Source organism: Eurypyga helias, unplaced genomic scaffold, assembly GCF_000690775.1.
Source record: "Eurypyga helias isolate BGI_N326 unplaced genomic scaffold, ASM69077v1 scaffold803, whole genome shotgun sequence".
NCBI lineage: Eukaryota > Metazoa > Chordata > Aves > Eurypygiformes > Eurypygidae > Eurypyga > Eurypyga helias.
The window spans coordinates 13,552-39,890 of record NW_010239038.1 but is presented as its reverse complement, the minus strand read 5'-3'; the positions used below and the strand labels follow the sequence as shown (position 1 = coordinate 39,890).

The window sequence follows — 26,339 nt, the reverse complement described above, 5'->3', positions numbered from 1 at the left end:
GCAACTGGTGAGAAGGGTCTCTTCCCTCTGCACTTGAGTGTGCTAAAATTCCATGAAAAGTAATTACCACTAAATCTTATCTCTCACTATCATAACTGACAAAATGCAAAATTAATCAGATTGAAGCAATTAACATCTATGAGCTGTTACGCAACTATCCACACAAAAAAATAGTAGTGATGATAATTATATCAAGTAGATTCCCGTAAAAATACAGGGGTTTACAGTAACCTCCTACTCAAAACAGAACAGGGCAACAGATAAATCCTCTGTTATGTCCCATGCTGGCTCTTTACAGATCGAGTAGGAACAGAGAGAAGAACAATAGTGCATAGTGTTATCTAAAAAATAATACATTCACAATTAATACATCTTGTTCCGTTAAATATCAGATTTAAGGTGTTCCTGAAGGAGCACTTCTGTTGATTACAACAGTATTTAACAAAGTGAAAGGCAATCTTTTAAGCAACATTTTCTTTAGTGTGTGTTAAAGAAACACTTCTAAATCCATCTACGTGAAGGGAAAAAGCCATTACGTCCATGGCAACTGACAGCACAGCACGATGTACTCTCTGATGCAATCTAAGCTGGACAGAGCATGCACGACTGGTGCAACATTCGGATATTTGAAAAGAGGCAGTTCCAATCTAATCATACACAGCTCAATAGACAACTCGACCCTTCCATTTTAATAGCTGCTTGCTATGCATACAGAACATTTTGTCTGATCTCCATGTTCAAGGTGAGGGAATTATTTCACACGGTATTCTACAGGTGAGGGGTTTTTGTTGGTTGGTTGGTTGGGTTTTTTAAACAGGAATGGGTTAAAAGTATTTAAGCTTCTATTCCATATTAAAAGGACTTTGCAGTTATTTTTGAATACTGAAAAGCATTATTACCAAAGACCATTTCAGCATGGATGTGGGACATTTCCTTTCATTAAGGAAAAGGAAATACATAAAATTCAAATTCCTGTTCAAACTGCACGAATAACTAAGACAGACACTACGATTGCCAAAGCTGACTGCTACACTTACAATTACCTTCACACAGTCATCGAAAATTAGATTTGAAGGAAAAGTTAAGTGATTAAAATTCACCATACATAATAGGAATGTTGCGTATTGCTGCGCATCGACTGTTGCTCACCCAAAGAGTTCAAGCTGGAACTGGCTAAAAGTTCACGTGGTACAGTCAAGATGACCAATGACAGAAATCATAATGCCCAAAATACTTCTTTAAAGAAAAGAATGTATTTCTGTGCAACAGAGACATATTTTTCTTTTTAAAATACGTTCAGTGTTACTGTCTCTAAGCAGTAGCTGAAAAATAAGAAACTGCTGATTCCATACATACAATTCAAACTGTTGCACACGTACTTGAGTAAGTATGTTAAACTAGATCAAAACCCAATCGGTGTCAATAAACCTCAAACTAAATGTTATTTAAGGAGTTAAATAACTAGCCTACAAGTAACTAACCCATTAAAAAAAAAAAAAAGGTATGTGCATGGAAAATTCTTAGTGCCACTTACTCAAACCCAGGAGAAGACAACTCCTCTTACAAATAACTTCAGCATGGTTGTACAAAAGTTTGCAATAGCAGAAGACAAAAATAGGGCTTTTAGCCAAACTCTAGTAAGCTACTTTCAATTACAATTTCCTCCGGTAAAAGACAGGTTAACAGTAAGAAGACAAACATTTACTTTTGAGGTTTACTGGTGCTTAAGGTTAAGAATTTCAGAACGGTATTTGGCTGAATTAACACATCATGGCCAGTCCTCCTATGAATACGTTTAGTTAATTCACACAAAACCAAAAATTTTCTAACTAAATATATGTCACTACAACTTAAAAAGAAGTCTCAATTTTTCACAACTTCAAAATTCAGTCAAGTTATTAATTAATTTTTCTGTGTACAATAGAATAACGTCCTACAGATCCTACAATGGATAAACAATGAAAAATACACCGAAGAGAACATTCCATTTACTCAGAATATGAGTCTTTTGGTAAGTTACACTGCCTAGTTATTCTCTACAATCTTTATTAAATTTAAACAGCCTCTATTCTTTTGAGCTTGGTGTAATTTGACATTTATTGAAAAGCAGTTTTTAAAGCTGTACATTTATTTTTTTAGCTAGTAAAATTTACCAGCAGCTAACACTTCCAAGTGATCACAAAGGCTGTATAGTTATCATTTCCATTCAACTTGAACTTTGTTAACAACCCTTGTAGCCTGCTCTTCTCCCAACTTCTAAAATGTCACAGAAAAAAAAATGACCATAATTTGTTACAAGTGGGCAGTAGTAGCAACAGAGGCACATAAACTAAGCTGCAGCTTATGGGCTGAAGCAAGCGAGTCAAAATAGACAATGAAACAGCAATCAAGTCCTGCTGAAAGGGACAGGTCTGCAGCTCCAGAGTCACACAGCAAATAAAATTAAAATTCGTATTTATCAATTAAAGCTTAACTTTGACAAGAAGATTAACTTTTAATTATTCAAGTGTTTAAATGGTTTTTAAACAATTATTTTTAAACCCTTTATGAGAGGTCAGCTTTGACAGTATGGCTTTTGGGATGACAGATAATGTGCCTCATCCTTGCTAAATGCCCTTTCCTAATAGTTTAGGAAATTATTCTACTCTTTTTTTTTTTCCTTTTTTTCTTTTTTTTTTTTAAAGAAATTGCTCTTGTAGAATTTGATTTTTCGTTTCTATTTCATTTTGAAAAACTAAACTCTGTGGGTAACGTCGTTAGCATGGTTTGGTTTTTATCCCCCCACCGTGGACAGGATGTGCCCAGAAAGTGGACAGAAGCAGTGTGTTATATTACTGGATTACTTACCATTCAGTAGAGCTCTATTTGATCACTTCCTTTACCTACCACCCTTGGCCTTTGGGGGTCTCCCACAAACGCTGCACATGACTCTGGAGCCCTTGAAATTTCAAATTGCAGGTCGGTAAGCTCATGCATTGGCATATATTTCAAGCATTGACTTGCCCCTTATTACATGAACATCAACACTGTCCAGAGATCCCTCCTCCCTCACTTACGTTTTATCACCGTTAGTTTTATAAGGAGGTATGTGAAGTTCTATAAGCAGGAGAAGTTCCAAAACAAAGAACTAACTTCTTCCCCCTCTCTATCCTTACATGTCTTACATCCTTGAAAATAGAAGAATTAGCACCCTGCTAGGGAAAACTTCTTATCTATGAACACAGAAGAAAAATGCCTAATTTATCGCTGGTTTGCATTTACACAGACTACAAAGATAAAACTTTTTTTGCCAATTTTCTGGGATTTATAGGTTATTTATATCAACATATGCAACTACATAAGGCAGTGGTCAGTCAGTTTAGCAAAGCAAAGGGAAATGGCCACAGGCTCCCAATAAAGCACAGACATTTAATTTAATGAGCTATACTCTGATATTCAACAGTAAACATAAATACTGTGATTGTCATTCTCAAATGGTAACAAAGGCTCTAAGTTCAAACTAAGAGTGAGGGGAAGCGAGGTAATCCTAATAGTTTTGTAGCACAAGTAATATGGGCCAGGTCAATGCTAGATGCATGCACAGATGCACATGTTTACCTACCTGATATTTCAAATTTCACCAACTGCAGCTCCATAATGCAGTGCGCTCAGGAAACATTAAAAAGTGGGAAACAGTGACAGAGATCCCAAGCTAAAGAAAATGTTTCAGTAAACAATCATCTGTTTGTGTTTGCATTTGTCACATTTCCAGTTCAAAATGAGCAAAATTTTTTTTCACAGCACAAACAAGATACAAAGTGATAGTTTGGTTTTCAAACAGCAGAAAGTTTTAATTGCACTAAGTTACCATAATATCATCTAAACATTATGGTGGTCAAGAAGGGGCTTCTGATGCTACATTAGTCTCATCTTACATAGGACATGAAATTCATTAGCAATCAGCTGAGGATAACAACAAAACTGAAAACAGGAACTAACCTTTTCATTTGATTGTCGTCTTTTCTTTAGTTGAATGAGATCAGTTTCCACCTTTTCAGCCAACTCCAGCTTCCTCTTGTTCCTCTTAAAAGCTGCTAAACTAAACCCTACAAAATAATTCAAAACCATTTAACTACGAAGAATTTACTTAAACAAATATTGGTAAGTTTACATTTTGGAGGTCACACTATCCAAATATTTTCAATGATGCAAAAAACGCGTCAGTAATAAAAGCCAACAGCAAAGTATTTAACTTTCAGTACAACATGTTTACGTATTCTCCCAAGTGAAAAAAGTTCTACTTTAGTTCAGCAACAGTGATAGGTAAAATATCTCATAGAAGTAAGTCACTGAACACATATGGAAGCTATGCTGGACTAAGTATCTCTGTTTGGCAATGAAGCAGCACTGCACAGAAGAGTACAGAATAAGCAGCTTGTGTTAAAATTATTGTTTTTGACTGCTGACAAGTAAATAGATACCATGTGAGCTCATTCTGATACCCATAAAATTAGGCTACTATTTTATTACCTTAATTGCATATTTGTATGTTTACCCATATATTTAAAGCCACACGATAGTCCAGAAATATTTTTATGTTCCATAATCCAAGACAGTCTAAAGACCACCTAGGTCTTGAAGAGAGAAAACATGTATTTTCCACATCTAAGTCCCACATTCAGAAAGGAAGTGTTCTCTAAAGTGGAGTAAAAAAAAAATCATGCTGAAGAGACCAAAATGACATGCTCCCATTTTAGAAGTTTCAGTTCATGAAAAAATTGTAGATATTGACATCGTCACAACTAAATTAAACTAAATAAGTTATCCACAGATAGTCTTTAAGTGTAGAAAAAAAAAAGAGGAGGGGAGAAAAAATGTCTTTTGCCACTTCTTTAGTCATGCAAAATCAAGCTGTTAGGAGGGCAAAGGTATACATAGGTAAGTCACAAATTGGAATGTCTCAAAATGGAAGTTTAAAAGCACAGGTTTCCTATTTAATCTGTAAGCCTTAAAAACATAATTTTAAATGAAATCCTGAGCATAGATATACCATTACTATTCAGAAGACAGAATAGTTGCAAGAACAGCCCATGAATAAAATCAGTATCGCAGACCTAACAGAACACAAGGCTTTCATTTACAATTCTCAAAGTACAGAGACAGTGAGCATTTTACTCTCTGAAACTTCCCCATGCAGGTGCCAAATCACCTAGTGAACTCTCCTTTAAACCTGTTAAGTACATAAAACTGGACCTAAAATTACCAGAGTTGTGCAAATACATAACCTGAAAGTAATGAGAAAGCTGGCATTTCTCTCCAAAAACCTAATGAATACCTGTTTCTTAAAACTGTAAGCACATACTAATCTGCCATCACTAAGGAAAGAATTCTACCGTACAGAGCTGATTGTTGTCTAAAGTAGCTGTATTAGTTTTCTATCTTTAAAATGAAGTCCAAGACATAAACAACAAACACTTGATAAGGGGGAGCAGGCAACGAAACAATTTAGTCTAGTCCTAATTGGGGCTGGGGGCGAAAAACCAAAAACCCCACACAGACCAAGAATTTGTTAAACAGAAGTTTCCCGAAATAAACCAAGCTAAAACATTTTTTTTAACAGCAACGAAACAATTTAGTCTAGTCCTAATTGGGGCTGGGGGCGAAAAACCAAAAACCCCACACAGACCAAGAATTTGTTAAACAGAAGTTTCCCAAAAATAAACCAAGCTAAAACATTGTTTTTAACAGATATTTTTTTTTAAAAAAAAAGATGAGAAATGGAAGGTTAAGATGACTTCAATACATGTAACAAATACCTATGGGCAGAGCCAGAATACAGGTCAGAATGCTGCCTGGCCTTGGTACTCATCAGAAGTAGGTATTACATGGAGATAGATCTGTTTAAGCCTGTTTCTGCTGCTGCCATTACCTCCTGCAAATTCAGGAAAAAGGTGCACCTAGAGAAGCAAAGACAAAGACGAGGGTGCAGGAGCCCACACATGAAAAACTGGACACGAGAATTTTCCTTGTACTCCAGAATCTAAAGCTAGCAGTGTCCTGAAGCCTTCTATGATACTTGCATGTTCACCAGTTCAAATCTATGCACAAAGGTCATGCCAAAACTAGAGAACACGTGGGGTAGTTTCAAGCCGCCCTGCTCTGTGGCCTCTCAGCATTATCACTCCAACTATACACCGGCTGCTACTTATCCTGCCAATTTTTCCACAACATAAGAAATCCTCCAAGCTTAAGAAAAATACTTCATTAAGTCCTCAGGCTCTAGGTTAAGCAATTAAACAATTTTCAGATTTTATGCCCTAAGATTCTATTTGTCATTTCAAAAGAAGAAAAAACCTGAAGATTTGCTTTGAAGGATCTAGTTATTCACAGTAACTTCTTATCTGCATTGTTTATTCAAAGTGGTGTCAGTAAAGTGGGAAACACAGGGCAGAAAGTATGTCATTATTAACAAATATTAACAAAATATTAACATATTTTACTATGCCATAAGAAACACTACGTATGAAACTAGGCTAGCAATGTTACCACCTTGTCCATGTTTACGGAATGGATGACTTATCCTATAAAGCAATAATTTTGGCTAATAAAAAAAATATATGCTAGGATAAAGACTTGTCATTTTCCCGCTGTAGCTTTTTCTATTTCACTAGTCTCGTAAGGGGGAGAAGAGGTGCAGTGCATCAAGGACTCTTACTGGATGTTCAGACATCCAGAGCCCCAGGAGATGCCATAGCATGCTTTTTTTTTTTTGCATATCTTAGACAAACAGACGGAAGTTTCCTAGTAACGTACAATGATGTATGTTGGCAGAGATCTAAGAAAAGTAAGTCCGATTTGAAAGGGCTGATTGGGAACTTGTCAAGTTCTGAATATCTTCAAGGATGGAGATATCACAATTCCTCTGGCCCTCTCCAATATTTGATCAATCTCATGTTAAAGAAAAGAAAAAAGTTAGTCAGAACCTCACATTCTAATTTACGCCACTCCCCTATGACCCTGTGCATCACACACCACTACAACTAAGTCATATAGCACTTAAATGAACAAATACAGAACAGTCTACATTAAGGAAGCCAGTATGTTTGCCAAGTAAAATACAAACCTTCCCAGCTTCCCCCATCACAGTATCTATAAAACCTAATCATCAGCTCTTATTTGTGACAGATACTGTGATATTGGTCACATTAGAAAGTTCATCGTGTTACGCTAAGAGATATTAGAGAGCTGCCAATCATGGTTCTCTACTTCCAGATGGCATGGATTTCAATCAGAAACATCTGAGGGTCTTTTGAAGGGAGGGACTGGTTTGGGGAAGTTCTTTAAGGGGTGGAGGAAGATGTTTGGGTTGTTTTGGTTTTTTGTTTGTTTGTTTGTTTAATATTGTGCTTCCCTTCCCAGAGTTACTTATAAGAATTAATGTATTAATTCTAGAACTCTAAAGTTTTATTCAATTTAGCATGAAATCTCATACCCTTCAATACTGTGAGGGAAAGGAAGTCTATTCAGATTTCCCTTAAAGTGAAAATTCTTGTGCTTAGGCTACATTCAACTTCAGAAGAGTTATTACGAATAACATTCATTTGAAAGTTGAAGACTTTATTTTAACAAGAACTGATGAATAATTTCATTATTTAGGGGAAATAATAATCACCAGTGATTATTAATTTCTCTTGGCAGGATAAAACAGCTAATACCTCCAAAGTGACCAAAGAATTGTGAAACAAAGCCTAGCAATTAGTCTTTTTTCCTCTGATATAGATCATGTCCAACTTCAGATGATCAGTCAAAAATAAAATGTCTTGAACCTTAAATTTGATTTTTTTCCTGAGAATAAGGGAATAAAGACTAATAACAAGTGAAAGGCTGCCTGCCCTCAGTTTATTCCTGCCTTTGCAATGTTCTATCTATGTAAAACCACTATAAATGCCATTAAACTGGCTAGTACTTGGGTTGCTTCATCTTGCTCTACAACTGATTAAAGAAACTAGAACACTCCAGTGATCTTCACACGAAACAAATGTTAAAATTTTCTGAAAACATCCTGGAAGCTTGGTCCTTGTCAAAGAATATATTGGGGGGGAGTTAAATTCAATAAAACATTTTATGCACTAAAGAAAATTCCAGGATTCAAATGTGCTTGGTTAATGACGCACACATAACATGGAAAAATAACCCACTGAAAAATTATTTTGAAAATAAGTACTATACATAGAAGGAAAAGGCCTACACACAGTTTAACTTCATCATTCTCATTAAATGGAAAGCAAAAACTCAACTTTGTGGTGCAAAGTTGCTCAGAAGTTTTATTTGTCCTAAATGATAGTACAAAAAACTCTCACCTTCTCCAACCAGACAGCATATTCCAAGCTTGAGAAGAGGAAAAGGACACACAACACAGTGTTGAAGACAAGCATGTTTTCCTAAAACAAATGTAATATAGCTACATCAGCCTGATGTTGCCTGAGTGAAGAAGAAATGGAACCAAGAGAGGTAGAGTTTATTGACTGGGGAGGAGAGAAAGCTAGAAAAATAGAGGTAATGGAATATGTGGAATTTTAGTTTGAAATATTCTAGGATCACAGCCCAGAGGTATTGTTGTTGGAATCTATGGAAAGGTATTTAGTACAACATTCTTTGATTTTGCTTGAGCATTTAAAAGTTTATATGAAAATCCAGTATGTGCTTTCAGATAAAAGCCCCTGACAATTACTACCCTACACAGTAATAGCATGTATAAAAAGACTTGCATCTTGGAAGCCACAGAGTACAACCAGCCCTTCTGTTTTGCTTTCTCATTTATGTACATACTGTCATAAATAAAACTACTTCAGAGCTGCTGGGAGAGGGGAAAAAAAAAAGAACAAAAAAACCCCACAGCTTTACAAAATGATTGTCTGTTAGTGTTTAAATGCCATACTCAGACCTCATCCAGATTAAAGAGATGTAAGGACTGACAACAGAAATGTATCGGAACTAGAACATTATTAGAAGCTCAGGACTTCAGTCCCGCATTTATGTTTTTTATCACATGTCCCTGGAATGCACCACAGGGTGCCAGGACCCGAAAACATCTTTTCAGTCCTCCACATTCTCCCTTCAATCCCCTAAGCTACCAACAGGAGCTACCCACATGTACTCTACTTAAACACGTAGCGTTTCGTGTCTAACTGTGCTAGCTGGTGGAGCACTGGGCGGAATACTTGGTCACGGCAGAGTGTAGAAGTTGAGACAAGTGTAGGGGTTTGCCGTGGAGAAGGCGCTGTGGCTGAGCACAGAATAAGTGGAAGTTTGTCCTTCTCAACTCCACTTGCCCGCATGAGAGGTTGGCATTAGTGGATGTGGTGTCAGGACGTGTGCTTGGTAACATGATGTATTACCTATACATGCAGAATTAAAATCCCACAGGCACATCTTGTTCAAAGTTAAGACTGTAATAGATTTACTTATTTTCAAAAGGTTTCAGTGTTACTGGGTACCCTGATGAGAAAGGATCACAAGACCTTCGTTACATAATTCATTACCACAAGATCCATCTCCTGCATTATCACAGCCAGGCAGTAAATAAGCTTTTATACAGGTTGATGGGTTTTTTTTTTTTTAACATCGTTATCACCACTTTACAGAATGAGATAAGAAAGTGATTTTCAGCAAGGAGGTCAGTGGAAGAAAAAGAAACAGAGCACTGGTCTCTGAGTCAGTTCAGAGATATCATCTGTGTGCCACTTGTTTGCCATAAAACTTCCACATCACTTGCTCGTCTCTTGTACTAATCCTGTTGGCACTCCAGCAGTCTGATCATTCCCATAACTCCTTTTACTGTTATACCGTGTACAAGTTAAAATTTAACCAAAATTCTTGACAGTTCTATTACATAATGATACAGTGACTAAGTAAATGAAAGGCAACTGTATTCCTCATTCTAAGCAGCTCTTCTTAGTCACCTTTCCCAGCCTGTTAGAAATGATCGAGAGAACAGAGGTAAGAGAAAGAAAAAGCCAGCGAAAATTAGAATTGTCCTATTCACAGACTCCGTGAAACTCCTGAACTGAACATACAGAACAAAGTGCAAGACTAAGGCACTTTTTTTCTTTTAATAATGGTAAAATTCATACATATTTCCTTGCTAATTCTAGGTCTGTGTTCTTAAAGCTTGTAGCTGACAGGCTGTTTATTATAATACGCTAACATTTCTTGTCCAAAGCTAATGCAAAAAGTTTTTAGTAAAAAGCCTGCGTGTCCTTAAAAGGCCCATGCTTTTACAAGCCACATCTGTTCTCTTAAATATTCTTTTACTTGGCCTGAAAATATCTAAGTGAGCAAGTAAGTTTTCAAATAGAAGTTAACAAACACCAATTTCTAACACCACTAAATCACAAATCAAGTTCAGGACAACACGCAAACCTCCCAGGTCACAGTGGTGGAACAGCAAGCTGGGACACACACACTCTAATGTTTCTATTATGGTCGTAACGAATTATTATGCAACAAAATATTACGCAATCTATGACTAAGAAAAGGCAAGGACTATTTTTAAATCTTTGGAGTACAGATTGAGTTCTGCCCAATCATATAGCACCCCCTGGCAGACATTCCCTATAGTCAACTGAAAGGACCAAAATGGAGAGCTTTCTGCATTTTATCTTTCTATTCCATATTAAAAGAGAATGCAACTATTGGAGAGAAGCAAATTAAAAAGGAATAGACTAACAAATTAATTAACCCACAGGAATTAAAATGATCCAGCGAAGAATTCCATTGAGCAGTTGCTAAAAAAAAATGGCACAAATGAAAGCAGACAGATGAAAATAAATTTCATTTTAACAAAGCTATTTTAAATGACAAACTAACACCACTTATGCTTGTGTTGGGAGCAAAGACTACTAGCGCTACCTCCCATGTTACCATATTTTGACAGAGACAGCAACGTGAATGGAAAAAACACCACACTCAGCATCAAAAGCATATAAAAACCAACCCATCTTTCTCAGAGCACTGCTATGCAGATCTCTTCTTTGGAACACGAACTCAGGGTAAACTGTTGCTGGATATACCATTTCTTACTACTTCCTGGAAGAAATCTATTTCTTCCATCAAGCAGCCTTTCCTGCTCCCTGGAATATTTTCATTCAAAGCATCCTCCTGGTACTACTGCTACAACTTTTCTTCCTGGTTAACTTATAGCCATCCTATTGGCTGCAAACCTGCAATATTATGTCCAATTCCTGGCAGGATTTACATCACATCTGGCTTTTTTCTTTTCTTTTTTTTTTTTTTTTTAATGACAGTGAAAAACATGCACTTACCAGAGCTGATTTACTTTGCGTATTATGGAACAGAGGTAGCAAATTTTACTGGTAAAATACAAGCATCTGCTATCTGAGAGAGACCTCAAACCAGATAGTCTTCAGCTTAACCAAGCTTCATAATCAAATACTCAAAACCCTTGAGTTTCTCTCTAGATCCCTTTAATCTCACAAAAAAAAAAAAAAAAAACCAAGGAAAAAACCATGGTCTAAGCCACTGCCCTGAATCGCTGAACCTCATAGCACAGTTCCAGCAATCAACATGGCAAATGTTTTTTTTAAATGCGTTAATAGTGAAGTGGAGGAGAGAACTGGGGGTGCAGTGAGGTTTCTGGGAGAGGCAGGCAATACTGGTGAAAATGGAGACATGTGGTGTTACCAGAAGTATGACAATCTGTACAATAATCATGTGGAAAAGGCCTTATTAAAGAGTCCAAGCAGCCATAAGATAAAAGGGATTTTCCTTGACTGAAGAAGGATTCTGAGTAATGACCTGACAATAAACCAGCAGATTTTATTCAGCAAGTCTCAAAATAATGGAAAAAAGGTAGTTCTTTGCACACCCATAGTTAAACCCATAGTAAAGATTTCTTTCAGGCACCAGAAATGAACATGGGCTCAAGAGGAAACAACAATTTCGTGGCAGAAAATGCCATTGATTACTTCCATGTATACAGGAACCAGTCATGACTCAGGAATGTAGAACCTGGGATAGCAGATGGGGTAGGAAAAGGGAAGTACATATTTGCACTGTTCTTATATTCTTCCTTAAGCATCATTTGTGGCTACTCTTGAATTCCAGTTATCAAACTACATGGATCCACTCCAGCTGCTTTTGTTCTTAGACAATATAACTTACATCATACTTATCATCACTTCCACATTGTTAGAGGAACAAGCTTGCTGCATGACTAGTTACCTTCCTTCGCTTTCCCTTGGAAGACTTAACACTGTAAGCAATTGTAAGACACTGTCTTACACCACATTATTTTTGTCAAATCAACTACTTCCTATCTAGTATACGCTGAACTGAAAATTCAGGTAAAAGTGATTTGGTTATTACTAGTGCAGGCACAGATACCGACAGTTGAAACTATCTCAAATTTACATTGCTTTAGAGTAAAATATATTTTTAACATTTCTAAGAGGTTGCATGATACAGCAAATTGCAATTTCTAAAGTGTAATTACACTCTTTAAAACTTTGATCACACTTTCAAAGCCGTCTCTAGCACAGGGTAACAGAGCTTTAACATAATCTGTATGGGCTCTAGTATTGGCAGGAGTTACGCTCTAGCATGAGCAGGTATTAAAAAAATTCAGCTTTCTTGCAGACTGCAGGCAGTACAGGCAGATCATATTTCAGGGTTTTTTTAAAAAAAAACAAAACAAAACAAAAAAAACCCCACACCCACTCACTAGACTGGAAAGCCACCAGACTTCTACAAACAGTAGAAATCCCATTTCCTCGCTCCATTGGCAAACCGAAGAAGACAAAGCAGGTGAGCCTTGACATAACCTTGATGTAGCTCAACAAGTAACATGGCTTAAAACATCGTTTCATTTTGGCACTTAGATACTTCCATAGTTCAGAGAGAATTATGGAGTGTGACCACAAAGCTGAACACGCAACTTTCCTTTTTTTACTGATCAGAGAGGGAGCTCTGTTCATGCAAAAGGCTATGACGAAAGGCTGCGAGAACTGGGCTTGTTCAGCCTGGAGAAGAGGAGGCTCCGAGGAGACCTCATTGCAGCTTTCCAGTATCTGAAGGGGCTACAAGGGTGCTGGGAGAGGACTTTTTACAAGGGCCTGTAGTGATAGGACAAGGGGTAACGGGTACAAATTGAAATCAGGGAGGTTTAGATTAGATGTCAGGAAGAAATTCTTCCCAGAGAGGGTGGTGAGGCACTGGGACAGGTTGCCCCGAGAAGCTGTGGATGCCCCATCCCTGGATGTCTTCAAGGCCAGGCTGGATGAGGCTTTGAGCAACCTGGGCTGGTGGAAGGTGTCCCTGCCCATGGCAGGGGGGTTGGCACTACATGATCTTTAAGGGCCCTTCCAACCCCAACCATTCTATGATTCTATGAAAACCAACCACGCAATCCCACAGCCTTACAGCATGTATAACGTTACTCCTGCCACCTCAGGTCCAGGAAGGAGGGAGACAGAATAATGCGACTTGGAGAATGTATTTTCCATGTGCAGCACAGAGAAGCCAAAACACGTGCACCTACTTCTCCCTGCTAATACGTTAAGATTTACGTTAACGGGTTTTTGGGGGTTGGGTTTGGGGTGGGTTTTTTGGTAATTAAGTTACTAAGCTTATTATTTTCCTGATGTCTGGCAATTACTTCAGTTCTTCATTTTACAGAGCTATTTAACAGCCTCACAGTATCAAGTTATTTACCCCCAATTCTCCATGCAAACTCTACCATAGCAATTGTAGTCTGCATAATCAAGAACTCTCCCTTTTTTTGAAGTTTGTTGTATTATTTCATGTAATAGCTCTCTTCAGATGAGATCTTTTGTTGTTGCTTGGAAACAACATTCTCTTTAATTGTTTCTGAAGCACGGAAGCATCTAACTTTCCCTCCCCTAGTAACACTGGAAAAAACACAATTTTGGCTTTCTTGCATGGTACCTGTGAGACAGTTTCCACTTTCTTTTCAGCTACCACAATCCCATGTTGTCACACATGGTGTTAATGGTTACCCTTTCAGCCTCACTAACCAGAAGTCGATGCATTACAGGACTAATGCTGATTTCCATACCAGTCCTTAGCAGAGCAACATTTCTGGACCTGATTTTTCAGGTTTTTGTTTGCTCTTTCTTGCTGTTGTGGTGTTGGGTTTTTCTAAAGAAAAAAAAAAAATCAGATATACTATCATTAATTATTATACTGCAAAATTAAGTGTACTCAAATCCCAGGAATAATGACAGCTTTTACGTTGCTCAGACAACCTTTTCCCAGATGCCTCTTAGAATGGCTAATAATGCAGTCTTAATGTAAGCTAGTATTGTTTTCCTGTGTATTCATTTTAGACACTTAAATAGCAGACACTGCCGTCTCATCTTTTTTGAGAATGAAACCGAAGCACAGGACTGTAATAGTCAAATACCTCCTTTCTGTAAATCCAGTTAGACACACACTATCATTTATGCTCAGGTCAAGCAACAGTATTAGTAAACATCTGTGAAGTATTCAGTTTTAAGCAATTTGCTCGCTATTACGAAGAATATCTGACTGAATCTCAGTCTCTGTCACTGATTTTTTTCAGTGCATCCTTCAATTACCCTAATCTGCAACCATTCTTCCAGCAAAACACTCATAGTCTACACTCAAGTGTAACACTCAGAGCCTGCTTCACATCATCAGTCCATTCCCAGAGCAGATCCATCCTGTGAAATGGCTCAGGCATGTAATCATGTAGTTGTGTGCTTCAGTATGTATAAACCTGAGTGGAAGCAGAGGGTGTGGGGAGCAGAGCAGTTGGCAACTGGAATACCATGTTTTTCATTGATGTTGCAACAGCCATGGCATTTCTGTACTGACTTTGCAATGGGAATAGCTTCACCATCCTGGTAATTGTTTTAATGCAAACAGTTTTGCTAAATAGAAGTATGCTGAATGTACTGAGGAGAAAAAGAAATCACTGGTGTTTTGGAGCAGGTTTGTGAAAACACATTGGCTGGGATTATTCTTTTGATGTCTGAGCTAGGTAAATCAAACCAGCAGTGCTTATCCTTATTTTTAAGACTGGTCTGACTATTGTACATTTCAGCCAGTAAGAGATCACCTGGCAATTAATGTTACTATCTAATAATTTCTGTCACAACAGAAACACACTGGTACTAGAAACAATGGAAAATTTTGTGCATGCAAACAAAGCTAGTCAAGAAACCTTCTTTCTAGAGTATCACCTACACATAGGTAGCCACTACTTAAAAAAAAAAGACAACAACAAAAAAAACCCCTACACCCACACAACAAGAAAACCACCACCAAAAAACCCCACCCTGAACCTTTAAGTGTGTTTTTACTCTTTCTACAGACACAGAAAATAAGTTGTTCTGCGGAACTGAGCCCAAAAGTTGTTCTGTGAATGCTGTCTTGGGCAGCAGATGGATAGGCAAATATTTTCAGTCATGGGGAGCTAGAAAACAAAAGTTCTGTTCGCATGAAATGTGTCATGACTATGTATGAAAATGGGCATGATCAAGTAAAATGGTGCCACTGTTTCAAGGTTTATATTAAAGCACTGCGTATTAGTAACTTTGAACTGCCATTTCTGGATATTTATCTACCTTTAGAACTAGACCCAGTAAAAGCCTTAACGGGAGCCCCAGGTTTCTACTCATGAGGTTTTTTTGCAGTAATACTGTTTATGGTAAAATAAAGATGCATTCTGTAATCTTCTGTGTTCTCCTCCTTCTGTAAGTAATGACCTCTGTCTTCTTTCCTGCATAACTCCAACAGGAAGCATAGGGCACGCTCTCGCTTACAGCAACCTACGCAATAGTAGTAATGGCACTTTCGAAAAGGGAAGGGGGAATGAAGAAGAGAAGGAAGGGGAGCTATACGCTCCTTTCCATGGCAAGGTACACTAATTTTTAGCCTAGTGTACAGATGGTGTATCAATATAAGATAATCACTTATTTTATTTTAAGAAAAAGAGTTTTTGTAAGAGACCTGACTACTGCTAGTATACAGTAAAATCCAAGTCGGTTTTCTGTGCTGGGTTATTCCACCATATTAGATGGAGCGAAGCCTACCTAGGTTAAAAAAAAAGGCAAATTAATTTGACAGCCTGTTTAGACCAGAGCAGTTCTGGAATGGACATAACTATAGAATCTGATAGTCAAACTGGCCCCTGCTTTTAGGATCCAACGTGGATCACCTCTGGAGACTTGCAGGACTGAGCTGTTTCAAGAAGCCTTCTTTTCAGTAAAAGTGTCCTTTATTGGATTTAATCCTAGAATCACAAATTCACTTGAATTAGATGTTGCTAAAATGCAGCTGAAATAATAATAGTTTATAATTTTTTCTGTTTAGATACTTAGTAGAAAATTAGTAAACTTAAACCATCCTTATATACCATAATACCATAAGCTCGTTGAATGTTAAGAACAGTAAAGTGATGTACACCTCAAAACGAGGCACCATTTAAAATGATTCTGTCCTGTTCTTCCTACTGACACCACCAGTTTACTCACTTGTAGCCATGATACCTGGAGGACATGCTGGTATCCCGTGATCAACTGCCCATCTGTAAGCTCCTTCACCAACTAAAAAGCTAGGAGACACAGAAGAGGGAGTTTAAACAAAACCACATAACAAATCCCCCTTTTCTTGCAATTATTCTTTCTATTTGGTTTGGTCATTTTAAAATTGTAAGCTGTCTGCATTCCACAGAACTGTCAGCTATAATAACATTTGGCAACCTTATGTAGTTTCATTAAAAGATTACACCGCTCTGACATTTAGTATTGGATAAAAACATGTGCTATTAAATTTCAAATTACCAAATAGCACCAGCTTTCCAGTTCAGCTAAAAAGACACAGCCTTCTAGAGACTTGCTCTCTGTAACAACTTAGTAAGATCTTGAAGACCAACAGCAATGGGATGAGTGAGGCGAGAATGGTAAGGGCATGCTCAAGACTTGAACTTTATTTACTTTATTTCCAGTAAAGTCAGGCAATGCCACAGGAATATCAAGAAGTATTTCAAGAAGTACAACACAAGCTGAAAATAAGACATATTTAGAAGGATGAAGGTCTCTCTCAGGGAGTTTTATCAAGCATTTGCAAATGAGACAAGTCTATTGCATTTTAATATACTTGCAAAAAAAAAAAAAACCAACAATCTGAGAGGTTGTTTTCTAGTCAGTACTGAAGACTTCACAGTAGTGAGACAGCAGACACTACTGTGACAATGAATGACAGCAAAAAAAATATACACAGACATGTAACTTTTAGGGAGAGGAAAAAAAAAGAGCAAGCTTCAATCACCTATACTGCTTCCCCAAAAAGAAATTAGCCCGATTCTCTGAAAAGGGGAATGTAGCAGATGGAAATCATATGTTTTCTGAAAACTGCTGTGCTACACTACCAATAACAGCAACACAATAAAGGACCACTATTTCCAGCCTTAACTTCAACACTCCTTTTGAAATACGAATAAAACACAACTGTCTAATGGACACAAGAAGTGAAGACTGAGTATTGACAGCAACTTCAAAAATTACAGAATTTTACAGAAATATCAGATTTATTAATCTGAGGCTAAAGAAGTTATTTCCACTACAACAAGGTCCCTGGGGCCGCCTAGTATTACAGTCTCTGAGAATGTTATTGATATAGCAAATTTGTTGGCATTAATGCTGTTGGAAGTTTCCTTGACAGTGCTTTATCTGACACGTACAGCTTTCAGTATGTAGTGTGCTGAGGTGGTACTTTTTCACTTCTCTATGACTTAACCAATACAAGAGGTGTGTCTAGTCTTTTCGTACAAAAGTCTCAAAAAAAAAAAAGTTTAGCTAGATGAGAATTTGAATTGTTAAATACACATCTCTTACCATCATTAGTGCAGCTCCAGATAAATACTGTTCATGATGCAAGATACTGTAGAATAAGTTACTGGGTACTTTGGGAGAACTCAAGCAGGTAAGCTAGTGCTCAAGAAACAACCTGTCACTTTCATTAACACACAAGAAATGGAAACCACAGACAAACTTAATTAAGTAGTATTCTCCATTGACTAAAAAGGAGGTTTTGTTCTAAGTTTTCTATCAACAATACATTCTCAGGAAGTGAATAAGTACTTCCTGTTCAATAAAACAATTTACACAGAGAGGAAGTGTAGGTGGAGAAAATATCAAGCTCAAATATTAGGAGTTTTATGTATAGTAACTTGAACAGTACAGACCAGTGAGAAACTGCTTTTTATGAGCAATCTCACAATTGCCTTTTTAATACTTAAAAACACAGAAACAGTCACTAGTATTTTTGAACAGTGCAAATAAAGCATCCAAGAATGACTCAAAACTTAAGTGATGTGACTTTTACTTTGCTCAGACTTGAGTCCTTAATTCCTCAATTTCTCTCCCTCCTGTATGTTGGGCATAGACAAAGTATTTTCCACTTCTTGTCCCAAAGAACAGTTAAATTAGTTGAAGCTGACATCTAATTGAGGCCTCATAACACCTCAGGAATCATCTGCCTTATTTAAACTTCTCAGTTTGGATGTCTTGAAACAACAACATAATCATAGAGAAGTTAAACAGCTTACAAAAAAAAAAATAATCAGGATCTTAGTGCCTTGTTGTCTGTACGACCTATACTGTATCTCCTATAAACTGATACAGAATTAGTTGGCAAGAGACTCCTACAGGACACACAGCACGAATTCAGTTCTGCAGGAAGCCAAATCCATATAATCTAAATGACGAGTCTTTACACCATCCGAAAAAGCAAGGTCTGTGACCTGGTTCAGCACACAGCCACACACACAATTGTACCAGGCAGAGATGCTAGGGTGCCCAGAGCCAGGGGGAACCAGCAGTCTGGCACTAGGGAACTGCTTTAGTTGCCATGAGAATCATCCATGTAGCTGTGTAGAAAAGCTGCAGCAAGGCAAGAGCGAACAAGGCCATACCTGAAGCTGACATAAACACAAAACCACTTGTAAACAGTTACCACCAACCCTGAGTTATTAGAGGAGAGGGAAAAGAGGGAATAAAGCCTGTGGGCTATAGGAGACAGTCAAAACCCCACCAAGTTTCAAAAACCTTTAGGCTAATTCAAAACAGAATTTTCCAAAAGGGGTGAAGGAACACAACCAAAACCAAAGGATGAATGTGTCTGTGCTCTGCTAGTCCGAATGTTCGTTCTGTCCAAACAAGATAAGATGATCTTCCTTGCAAATATATTGAACAAAGAGTACTCTGTAGATGTTACAAGGCTCAAAACAGAAGATGAAAAAATCCTCTCAGGAAGGAGCCGATGCTTGGACAAGCTTTCCAGTTCCAGGCAAACTAGAACATATTAACAGAAACTCCAAGAGGAGGCCCCAAAATGGTCTTTTTAGGCATTTTTTTCCAAGAATATGGTTTTCCTGGTACTATTCACTCCAAACAGGACCACTTAATATGGGAAACAGGCCACACTGAGCTAAGCAGAAGAGCAGAGGCAGGTTAGGTTCATTGAAGATGGTCAAGGTGATCCCGAATGTAACAAAATCACCAGGTAACGTTTATTATAAAATGTAGCAATCACTCTGAAATCACTGTTATAAAGAAGAAATTGTTCTGAAGAAACACAGAACTGAGATAAAAGGTGGTGCAAGTTTTCAGTCTAAGCACTTTCCTAACTACCCTGCTGCCCTACAAGTTACACAACATACATATCCTACCTACAGTACTGTAAAACAACCCCAAATCCCTGCATAGTCAAAGGGGGACGAAAAACCCCTTAGAAAACCCTAAGAAGGGATTCTTTCACATATGGGTTACTATTAATACTGAAAAAGGGATACAGACATGAACTCAGATATCAGTAGTATTAAAAAATGTAGGTGTATTTGTATCATACTGCAATTCTTACATATCTAAAGGTAATAGTAAATAGATGTAAATAAGCCTTTTCCCTTAGGAAGGTCAAAGTTTCAGCATAAGACATAGATGTTTTGTAGTAATAGGTCTGAATTTTCGAATCCATTATTCTGTGCCCAAAGGCCACTTCCAAAGATCCATCCAATATGTGATTGTGGAATTAAAATAGTATTTTCTTTTGTAAAGTTATACAATGAATATGAATATCTTGTATAATACTATGGATCATTTAAAAGATCAGTATTTTCTGTTCTTGTATACATAGGCAGAAAAAGTCCTGACAACATGGAGCTGGATAAAATATGAGACAAAGATGGAAGGACCTTAGAAGTTTGAATAAATGCACTCATGCATTCAAGGATTCTCTACCATAAGCTTTTTCAATTTTAGTTTGCATAGCAGGATTCTGTGTTTTAAACAAGACAGTAAGATCGAGCTGGAATGACACTCTCTACCGAGCATTTTACAGCAAATTGGATACCTCAGTTAGGACACTTGATCACTCCTTCCCAAAAAGCTTACCATCTCAGAATAAGTTAATTCACACCCATTAGAATTTCTTCTACCAAAAATTAGAAACACACCATTTTGAATTGGTTTTGAACTGTCACTGTAGAAACAGGTGCTGAACAGGGGTAAACAGTACAAACTAACTGCCTGCATGTGTACTTGGATAGACAAGAATATCCATAACACCACTTCTACTAATCTCACAGTTCCTGAATTTCTCTTGTGTGGTCGTGTGCCAAACATTCTGGCCAGAAAACATTAAGCTAGCTTAGATCATGCTATGGAAACAGTCTCTACCACAGGGTTTTTTTTAACAAGACGGGTTTATAGGCTAAGCAGCATTGGGAAGATTCCCCAATACATTATTTTGCATATCTTTGCAAATAAAAATCAGTTACTAAAATCCTGACACTTGGTGGGCATGCCAGCAATACAGCTGCTCTCTTGTTATTTGACTATGCACACTCCCAGCTTGCACAGGAATGTATTTCAGTCCCAAAACAACAATGTGCCATGCCAAACCCTGCCAGAAAGGCAAGGCATGAAATTGTCAACAGTCATCACCTATAACAAACCCAAGATCTATCATTCTGAACTTGGATATCCCATATGCACAGAAGCATCTACCAAAGCAAGTCTATAAAGCACAACCCATCATATCCCACTAGTACAGCTTGTTCTCAGGGTAACTAAAGAGCTGTAATAAAATACAGGTTCAAAACCCAGAATGGAGAAAAGGAAGTTAAAATATGCATTAGGAAACTCAGGTCAACAATGTTTGCACAATATACTGTAAGCGTTGGTTCCGAAGACAGTTCACCTCTCGCCTCAAGGGTTTGAGCTCCCTCCTCTTTAAAAGCATCTGTTATCCAAGACCTTGCACAGTGTTTGCAAGTCTTGTCCTTTGAGGTCAAGCGGATATAGTTTCTTTTCTATTCAGTTATTTTTAAAATAATAACATAAACTAGGTCATGACATTACAGCAAACAGGCTAAAATGCCCAAGTGCTCTTCCTTACAACAATTTGAGAAAACCCTGTGATGACACAGACAGAGCTCAATCACAAGTGATTGCTCCTGCAGCTGACTTCAGTACTAGTTCCGGTCCATGAAAATATCCCACGTCACTTGACATCCTCTTTAATGTAACCCAGCTAAGCCCTGGCTTTCTCCTGACACCTAAAGAAACGAGCTACTAACAGCAAGTGAAATTCAAGTTCCTATTCCCCAGTAAATATCTCCTCTGAATAAAAAGAGGTTACTGACTAACTACGGTTACTCTCTTCTTTCTTCACTGGAGAGTTTTAAATGCAAAACCCGTCTGCTGATGGTTTCAGGATGGCTTTTTGTGATCTATGACCTTCCTTTGCAGCATGACGCAACACCAAAGTAGTACTTTTCCTCACTGTTTAAATTGGAATATTACACCATCCAGATACAGACTATTCGGACAATTTTACAGAATAACACAGTAAGGAAAGTAAAATTTGTGAATCTAAACATACATATTTTAAACTACATAAGTGCCAGTTTAACACATGTGCAAATACTGCAGTCCATTAGTTAGCAAATGGTAACAAATTTCTACAACAGCTACGATAACTGAGGATAGCAGTCAATAAATACGAATGGATCATTCACCTTCTGTATTTGTCAATTTAAGCTGCTAGTGAAAATAATATTTTAAGAGCAGTCAATTCTGACACGTTTCTTGGATTCCTTCAAAAGTGATGCAATAATATTTAAAGTAGTTACGTAAATGTTACCTCTTCCATCTAAGTATTATGTCCATCTCAACAAAGGAGTGCTTGTTTCTGTTGCTGTTGTCAACACTATTAAATTTACCTTTAAAATAACTTCCCATTTTGGCTAAGATGAGAGGAAGTTACTGAATACTGCACATTTCCACAGTATAGCTACAAAATAAAGCCACAAAGACAGGCAGTAAAGTAGGATTCTTTTATATACTTATTAAAAACTCCTGCTTTTTTAAAGGTAGACAGAGGCAAAGGCAGTAGAAATCCATTTTAATCTTGATGTATTTAGGGACTTTTTCAAAATGCCACAGTAAAAAACATAAGATTTCAGTATGACACAACTGGAAATAATCGCAGACATAAATTACCACAAAACGATGTTGCCACCTATTCACAATATCTCATTCTACCCACAGCTTCATCCGGTGTGCAAGATGTTTCAAGATCAGAGAACAAAACTTATCTTCTTCTTAAAGGCACACTATCACCAGCATGTGAAACAGCACCAGCCTTGTTGGGATAAGATATAACCTCTAAACATTGCATGCAGTAGAAACAAAAGACCAAAGTAAAGTCAAGCAGAACAAAGCAATTACCAAGGTGGAATTCTGCCCGCAGAGAGTTTTCCCTTCTGCCCTTCACACAACAATCTATTTGCAACTGAAACTGGATTCTTGATTCCTGAAAAGAAAAATTTACAAAAGACAGGAAGAAAATGTTAAAATATTTTTCCATAGCATTCAAGCGTTCATTTTGGCAAGGGAAGTCAGCTTCCTTTCCAAAACCTTCACAATTCATTAAGAGACACCTCGTTGTGTTATGTTTCAATTTAATAACAACTTTACCAGTTTTTCCTTCAAATGTCTTATCATTGGTGACAAGGCCTTCTAACCATCACCTTCCCCCCACCTTTATTTTTTTAAAGGCTAAAAAGGAAAAGAATCATATTGAAATATTAGGAGTAGCCTCCTACCACAGAAATCTCAAATTAAACCTGTGGTATTCTCCAGGCCAAAGATGTTTTATGAGCATTAATTTTTCAAGATGGAAAGTGCTTTCATTTGGATCTATCTGGCCAGAACGGGGATTATAGGATTCAGACTTAGCTTCCTCTCACTCCCTCATTTCCTCCTTCCCCATGGTTGGAAGGATACATTTGGAACAAACAACCCTCGAAACACTTTTACTATTTACTTTAGATTTATATCGACATGAGGAAGTTATTACCACATTTTAGAACTATTCTAGGATAAAGAACAAAGACCGAAATGTTTTCAGAAAAGCAATTGGATAGTAACAGTTAAGGCTGTTCAATGTAGTTACGACAAAACCTTAACAATCCCTATTTGGGACTGTACACCTATATTTGTTTTGTACTGAAAGCTAGAACTAGACAAAAAAAAAAAAGAAGAGAGAGAAGCACATTAGTTCTCAGATTAAGTAAGTCCCACATGCAGGTGCATCTAACCTTGTAACAGTATCGCACAAAATAAATCCAAATGTAACTGATCATGTGAGGGAAATTATAATGAAAAAAAACCTGACAGTACACAGAAATTTTATGTCCCAAGCAAACAGCTTGACAAATGAGCATCTGTGCCCATTCTCAAGAATACATGGGAGGTTTCAGGTTGGGGGCTAGCTCCCTGCATAGCCTTATGACACTATAAAGGAAACTTTGGTTCCTTAGGATCCTAATTTGACTGACTTAACTAAGAGACCAAAACATCAGTTGGTCTTATGACTGATATACCAGTAAGTTCTTCAAGGAGACAGAAAAGAAAAACGAGTATGAAGACTAATTTAAATGTTTGTACTCTTTCAAAAGAAAATACAAATAATAATTTTAAAACAAGAGTTGCATTTTATTATACAGTTATCATTCTACAAACCCCTATGAGCAACCTCACTCCTGCTGTGAATACTGTATCATACGATTATTCTGCATCAAAAGACTAAGAGCAAACTACTAGGACAGTATGTTATACAAACCAGTTAACACAAAACAGTGTTTCAGGTAGCAGGAATTCCTCCCACTTCTTTATTTACACTGCAGTATTTACAATTTGTGCCCCCCTCCTCTTTAAAAACGAGTGGAACAAACAATACTGATCTTTGCACTTAAATCAGTAGTTAGCTTTATAATACATCATTGACATACCGCTCAGTGCTCCAACTGCTCCAAAATTTAATGACTTTCCATCCATTATACTGGCATCGCATTCTATCTCACCCAGAAGGTTTAGGTTAGACCCCAATCCTGCATTTGTAAAAGGAGAATCCTAAAAATAAGAACAAAACGCTATAAGGCCACATCCATAACAGACTAGGTCAAAATCTTTGTATAGCTGATCTGATGACACCGATCTTGGTAGAGTGCACTCTCTTACTCTAGTAGTTTAATCTTTCACAACAACACAACAGCGATTTGAATGGGGCATCTCAAATTTCCATGATGAATACTTTATACCCTCTATAGGGTGTGATATGTCTCAAGTGTAATAACGTGCTAATATACAAACCAATCACCCATCAACTGAAGGTGGTGATTTATATGCAAGCAAAAGCTTTACAACACAAGTGAAATATTCTTCCTCCCTCCCCCAAAATACACACTTCATTTGTCCCTACCCTGTCAGTCAGTTTAAGTAACAAGTAATAATCACGGCACAGACCGCATTACACCTTTGAAACCCTTAAGTATGACACAGCAGCAAAACAGAACTGTACCTTTCCTCAAAATTCTAAGCCTATGAAGGCTGCTCCACACACAGAAACTAAGAATCCGCACCAGCAACAACCCACTTTCTAAAATACTTATTTGATCATTTGCCTAAGGACAGTCATTACTGTGATCAGGAAGTTTAGCCAAGACATATTAAATAAAAAGTATGGAACAACATTTCATAAGACTAATTAAAAACTAACTCCTCTTTTATAAGCACTTTCTGTTACTTTCTGCAAACTCAAGGTTCTCAAACAAGAGGTTTTGCAGGCTAGAATTAAAAGCACCCATTTTTGAGTGTGTCATGTCCCGTCCCCTGCCCCCCCATTTCATCAGAGCATCCCCATGTTGTTAAAAAAACAAAGTTTTAAAGTAGCACATTTCAAGAGACTCACTGCCAGCTCAATAAAACCCCCACTTTCTAGATGCAAGCACGAAACAGAGTACAGCACCAAGAAAGAGAACAGCCCAGAACTCCCAAACAGTAACACTGCAGAGAGATGGTGCACGCTTTCAGGGTTTCGTATCTGTTTTTATTAACAACAGCGTAACAGCCTGATGTAATGAAAACAAAGGTTGTCTAGACCACATGTGAACATGCCAATGAAACTAGATGGTCATACTATTACAGTACATGTAATATCAGCTGAATCAAGAAACAAATCTACTGGAAACAGCTCTAAGTTCTGTCTTAAATGTTAAGTGAACTTAAATGTTACGTGAAGTTAAAAGAACTGGTTCTTTCTTGTACATACTAATTGGTAATGTATGAAAAGAAACAAAAGAGAGAACACAGAAATGAAAAATATTCTTTCTGGAGAGGGTGGTGAGGCACTGGCACAGGTTGCCCAGAGAAGCTGTGGATGCCCCATCCCTGGAAGTGTCCAAGGCCAGGCTGGATGAGGCTTGGAGCAACCTGGTCTGGTGGAAGGTGTCCCTGCCCATGGCAGGGGGGTTGGAACTAGACGGTCTTTAAGGTCCCTTCCAACCCAAACCATCCTACGATTCTATGATTCTATATTTGATGTTAGTAAGCCAGTTAGCTTTTGTTAATTTTCAAATGAGCAAGTAGTGAGTAAATCCAAAACATGTTTTGCAAGATGTTAATAATAATTTGCAGAGATATTTAAAGTCTTCTTAGCGTTTCAGTCACCAAAATGCTATCTTCCTGAAGAATCATGAATATATTAATACATAATCATGAAACAGGCTATAATCTCTCCATGTTCACTTTATACTATGTATCTTTATTTTCTGCTTTTTCCTTCTGCATCCAACAAGCAGCACAAGATTTTATCCCATCCTATTTTATCCCACACCAGAACAGATCTTCAAATACACTGTGTATATTCATTGTGTTATTTATCCTGACAGCTGTGCCTCACAGCAAGTAAGCAAATTTGAAAAGATTTTAGGATAAAGAAACAATTGCAGT

General features: G+C 37.5%; 1 protein-coding gene across 1 annotated transcript in view; it reads right to left on the bottom strand.

Moving 5' to 3' along the window:
* The window catches only part of TASP1 (taspase, threonine aspartase, 1), an 87,649-nt gene that overhangs the window by 51,141 nt on the left and 10,169 nt on the right, over positions 1 to 26,339 (bottom strand). The window contains exons 4-7 of the mRNA XM_010148001.1: positions 24,341 to 24,461; positions 22,776 to 22,860; positions 16,518 to 16,597; positions 3,979 to 4,085 (exon numbers count right to left, since the gene is read on the bottom strand). Of these exons, the coding sequence (XP_010146303.1) occupies positions 3,979 to 4,085; positions 16,518 to 16,597; positions 22,776 to 22,860; positions 24,341 to 24,461 (393 nt within the window). The remainder of the gene's footprint in view (positions 1 to 3,978; positions 4,086 to 16,517; positions 16,598 to 22,775; positions 22,861 to 24,340; positions 24,462 to 26,339) is intronic.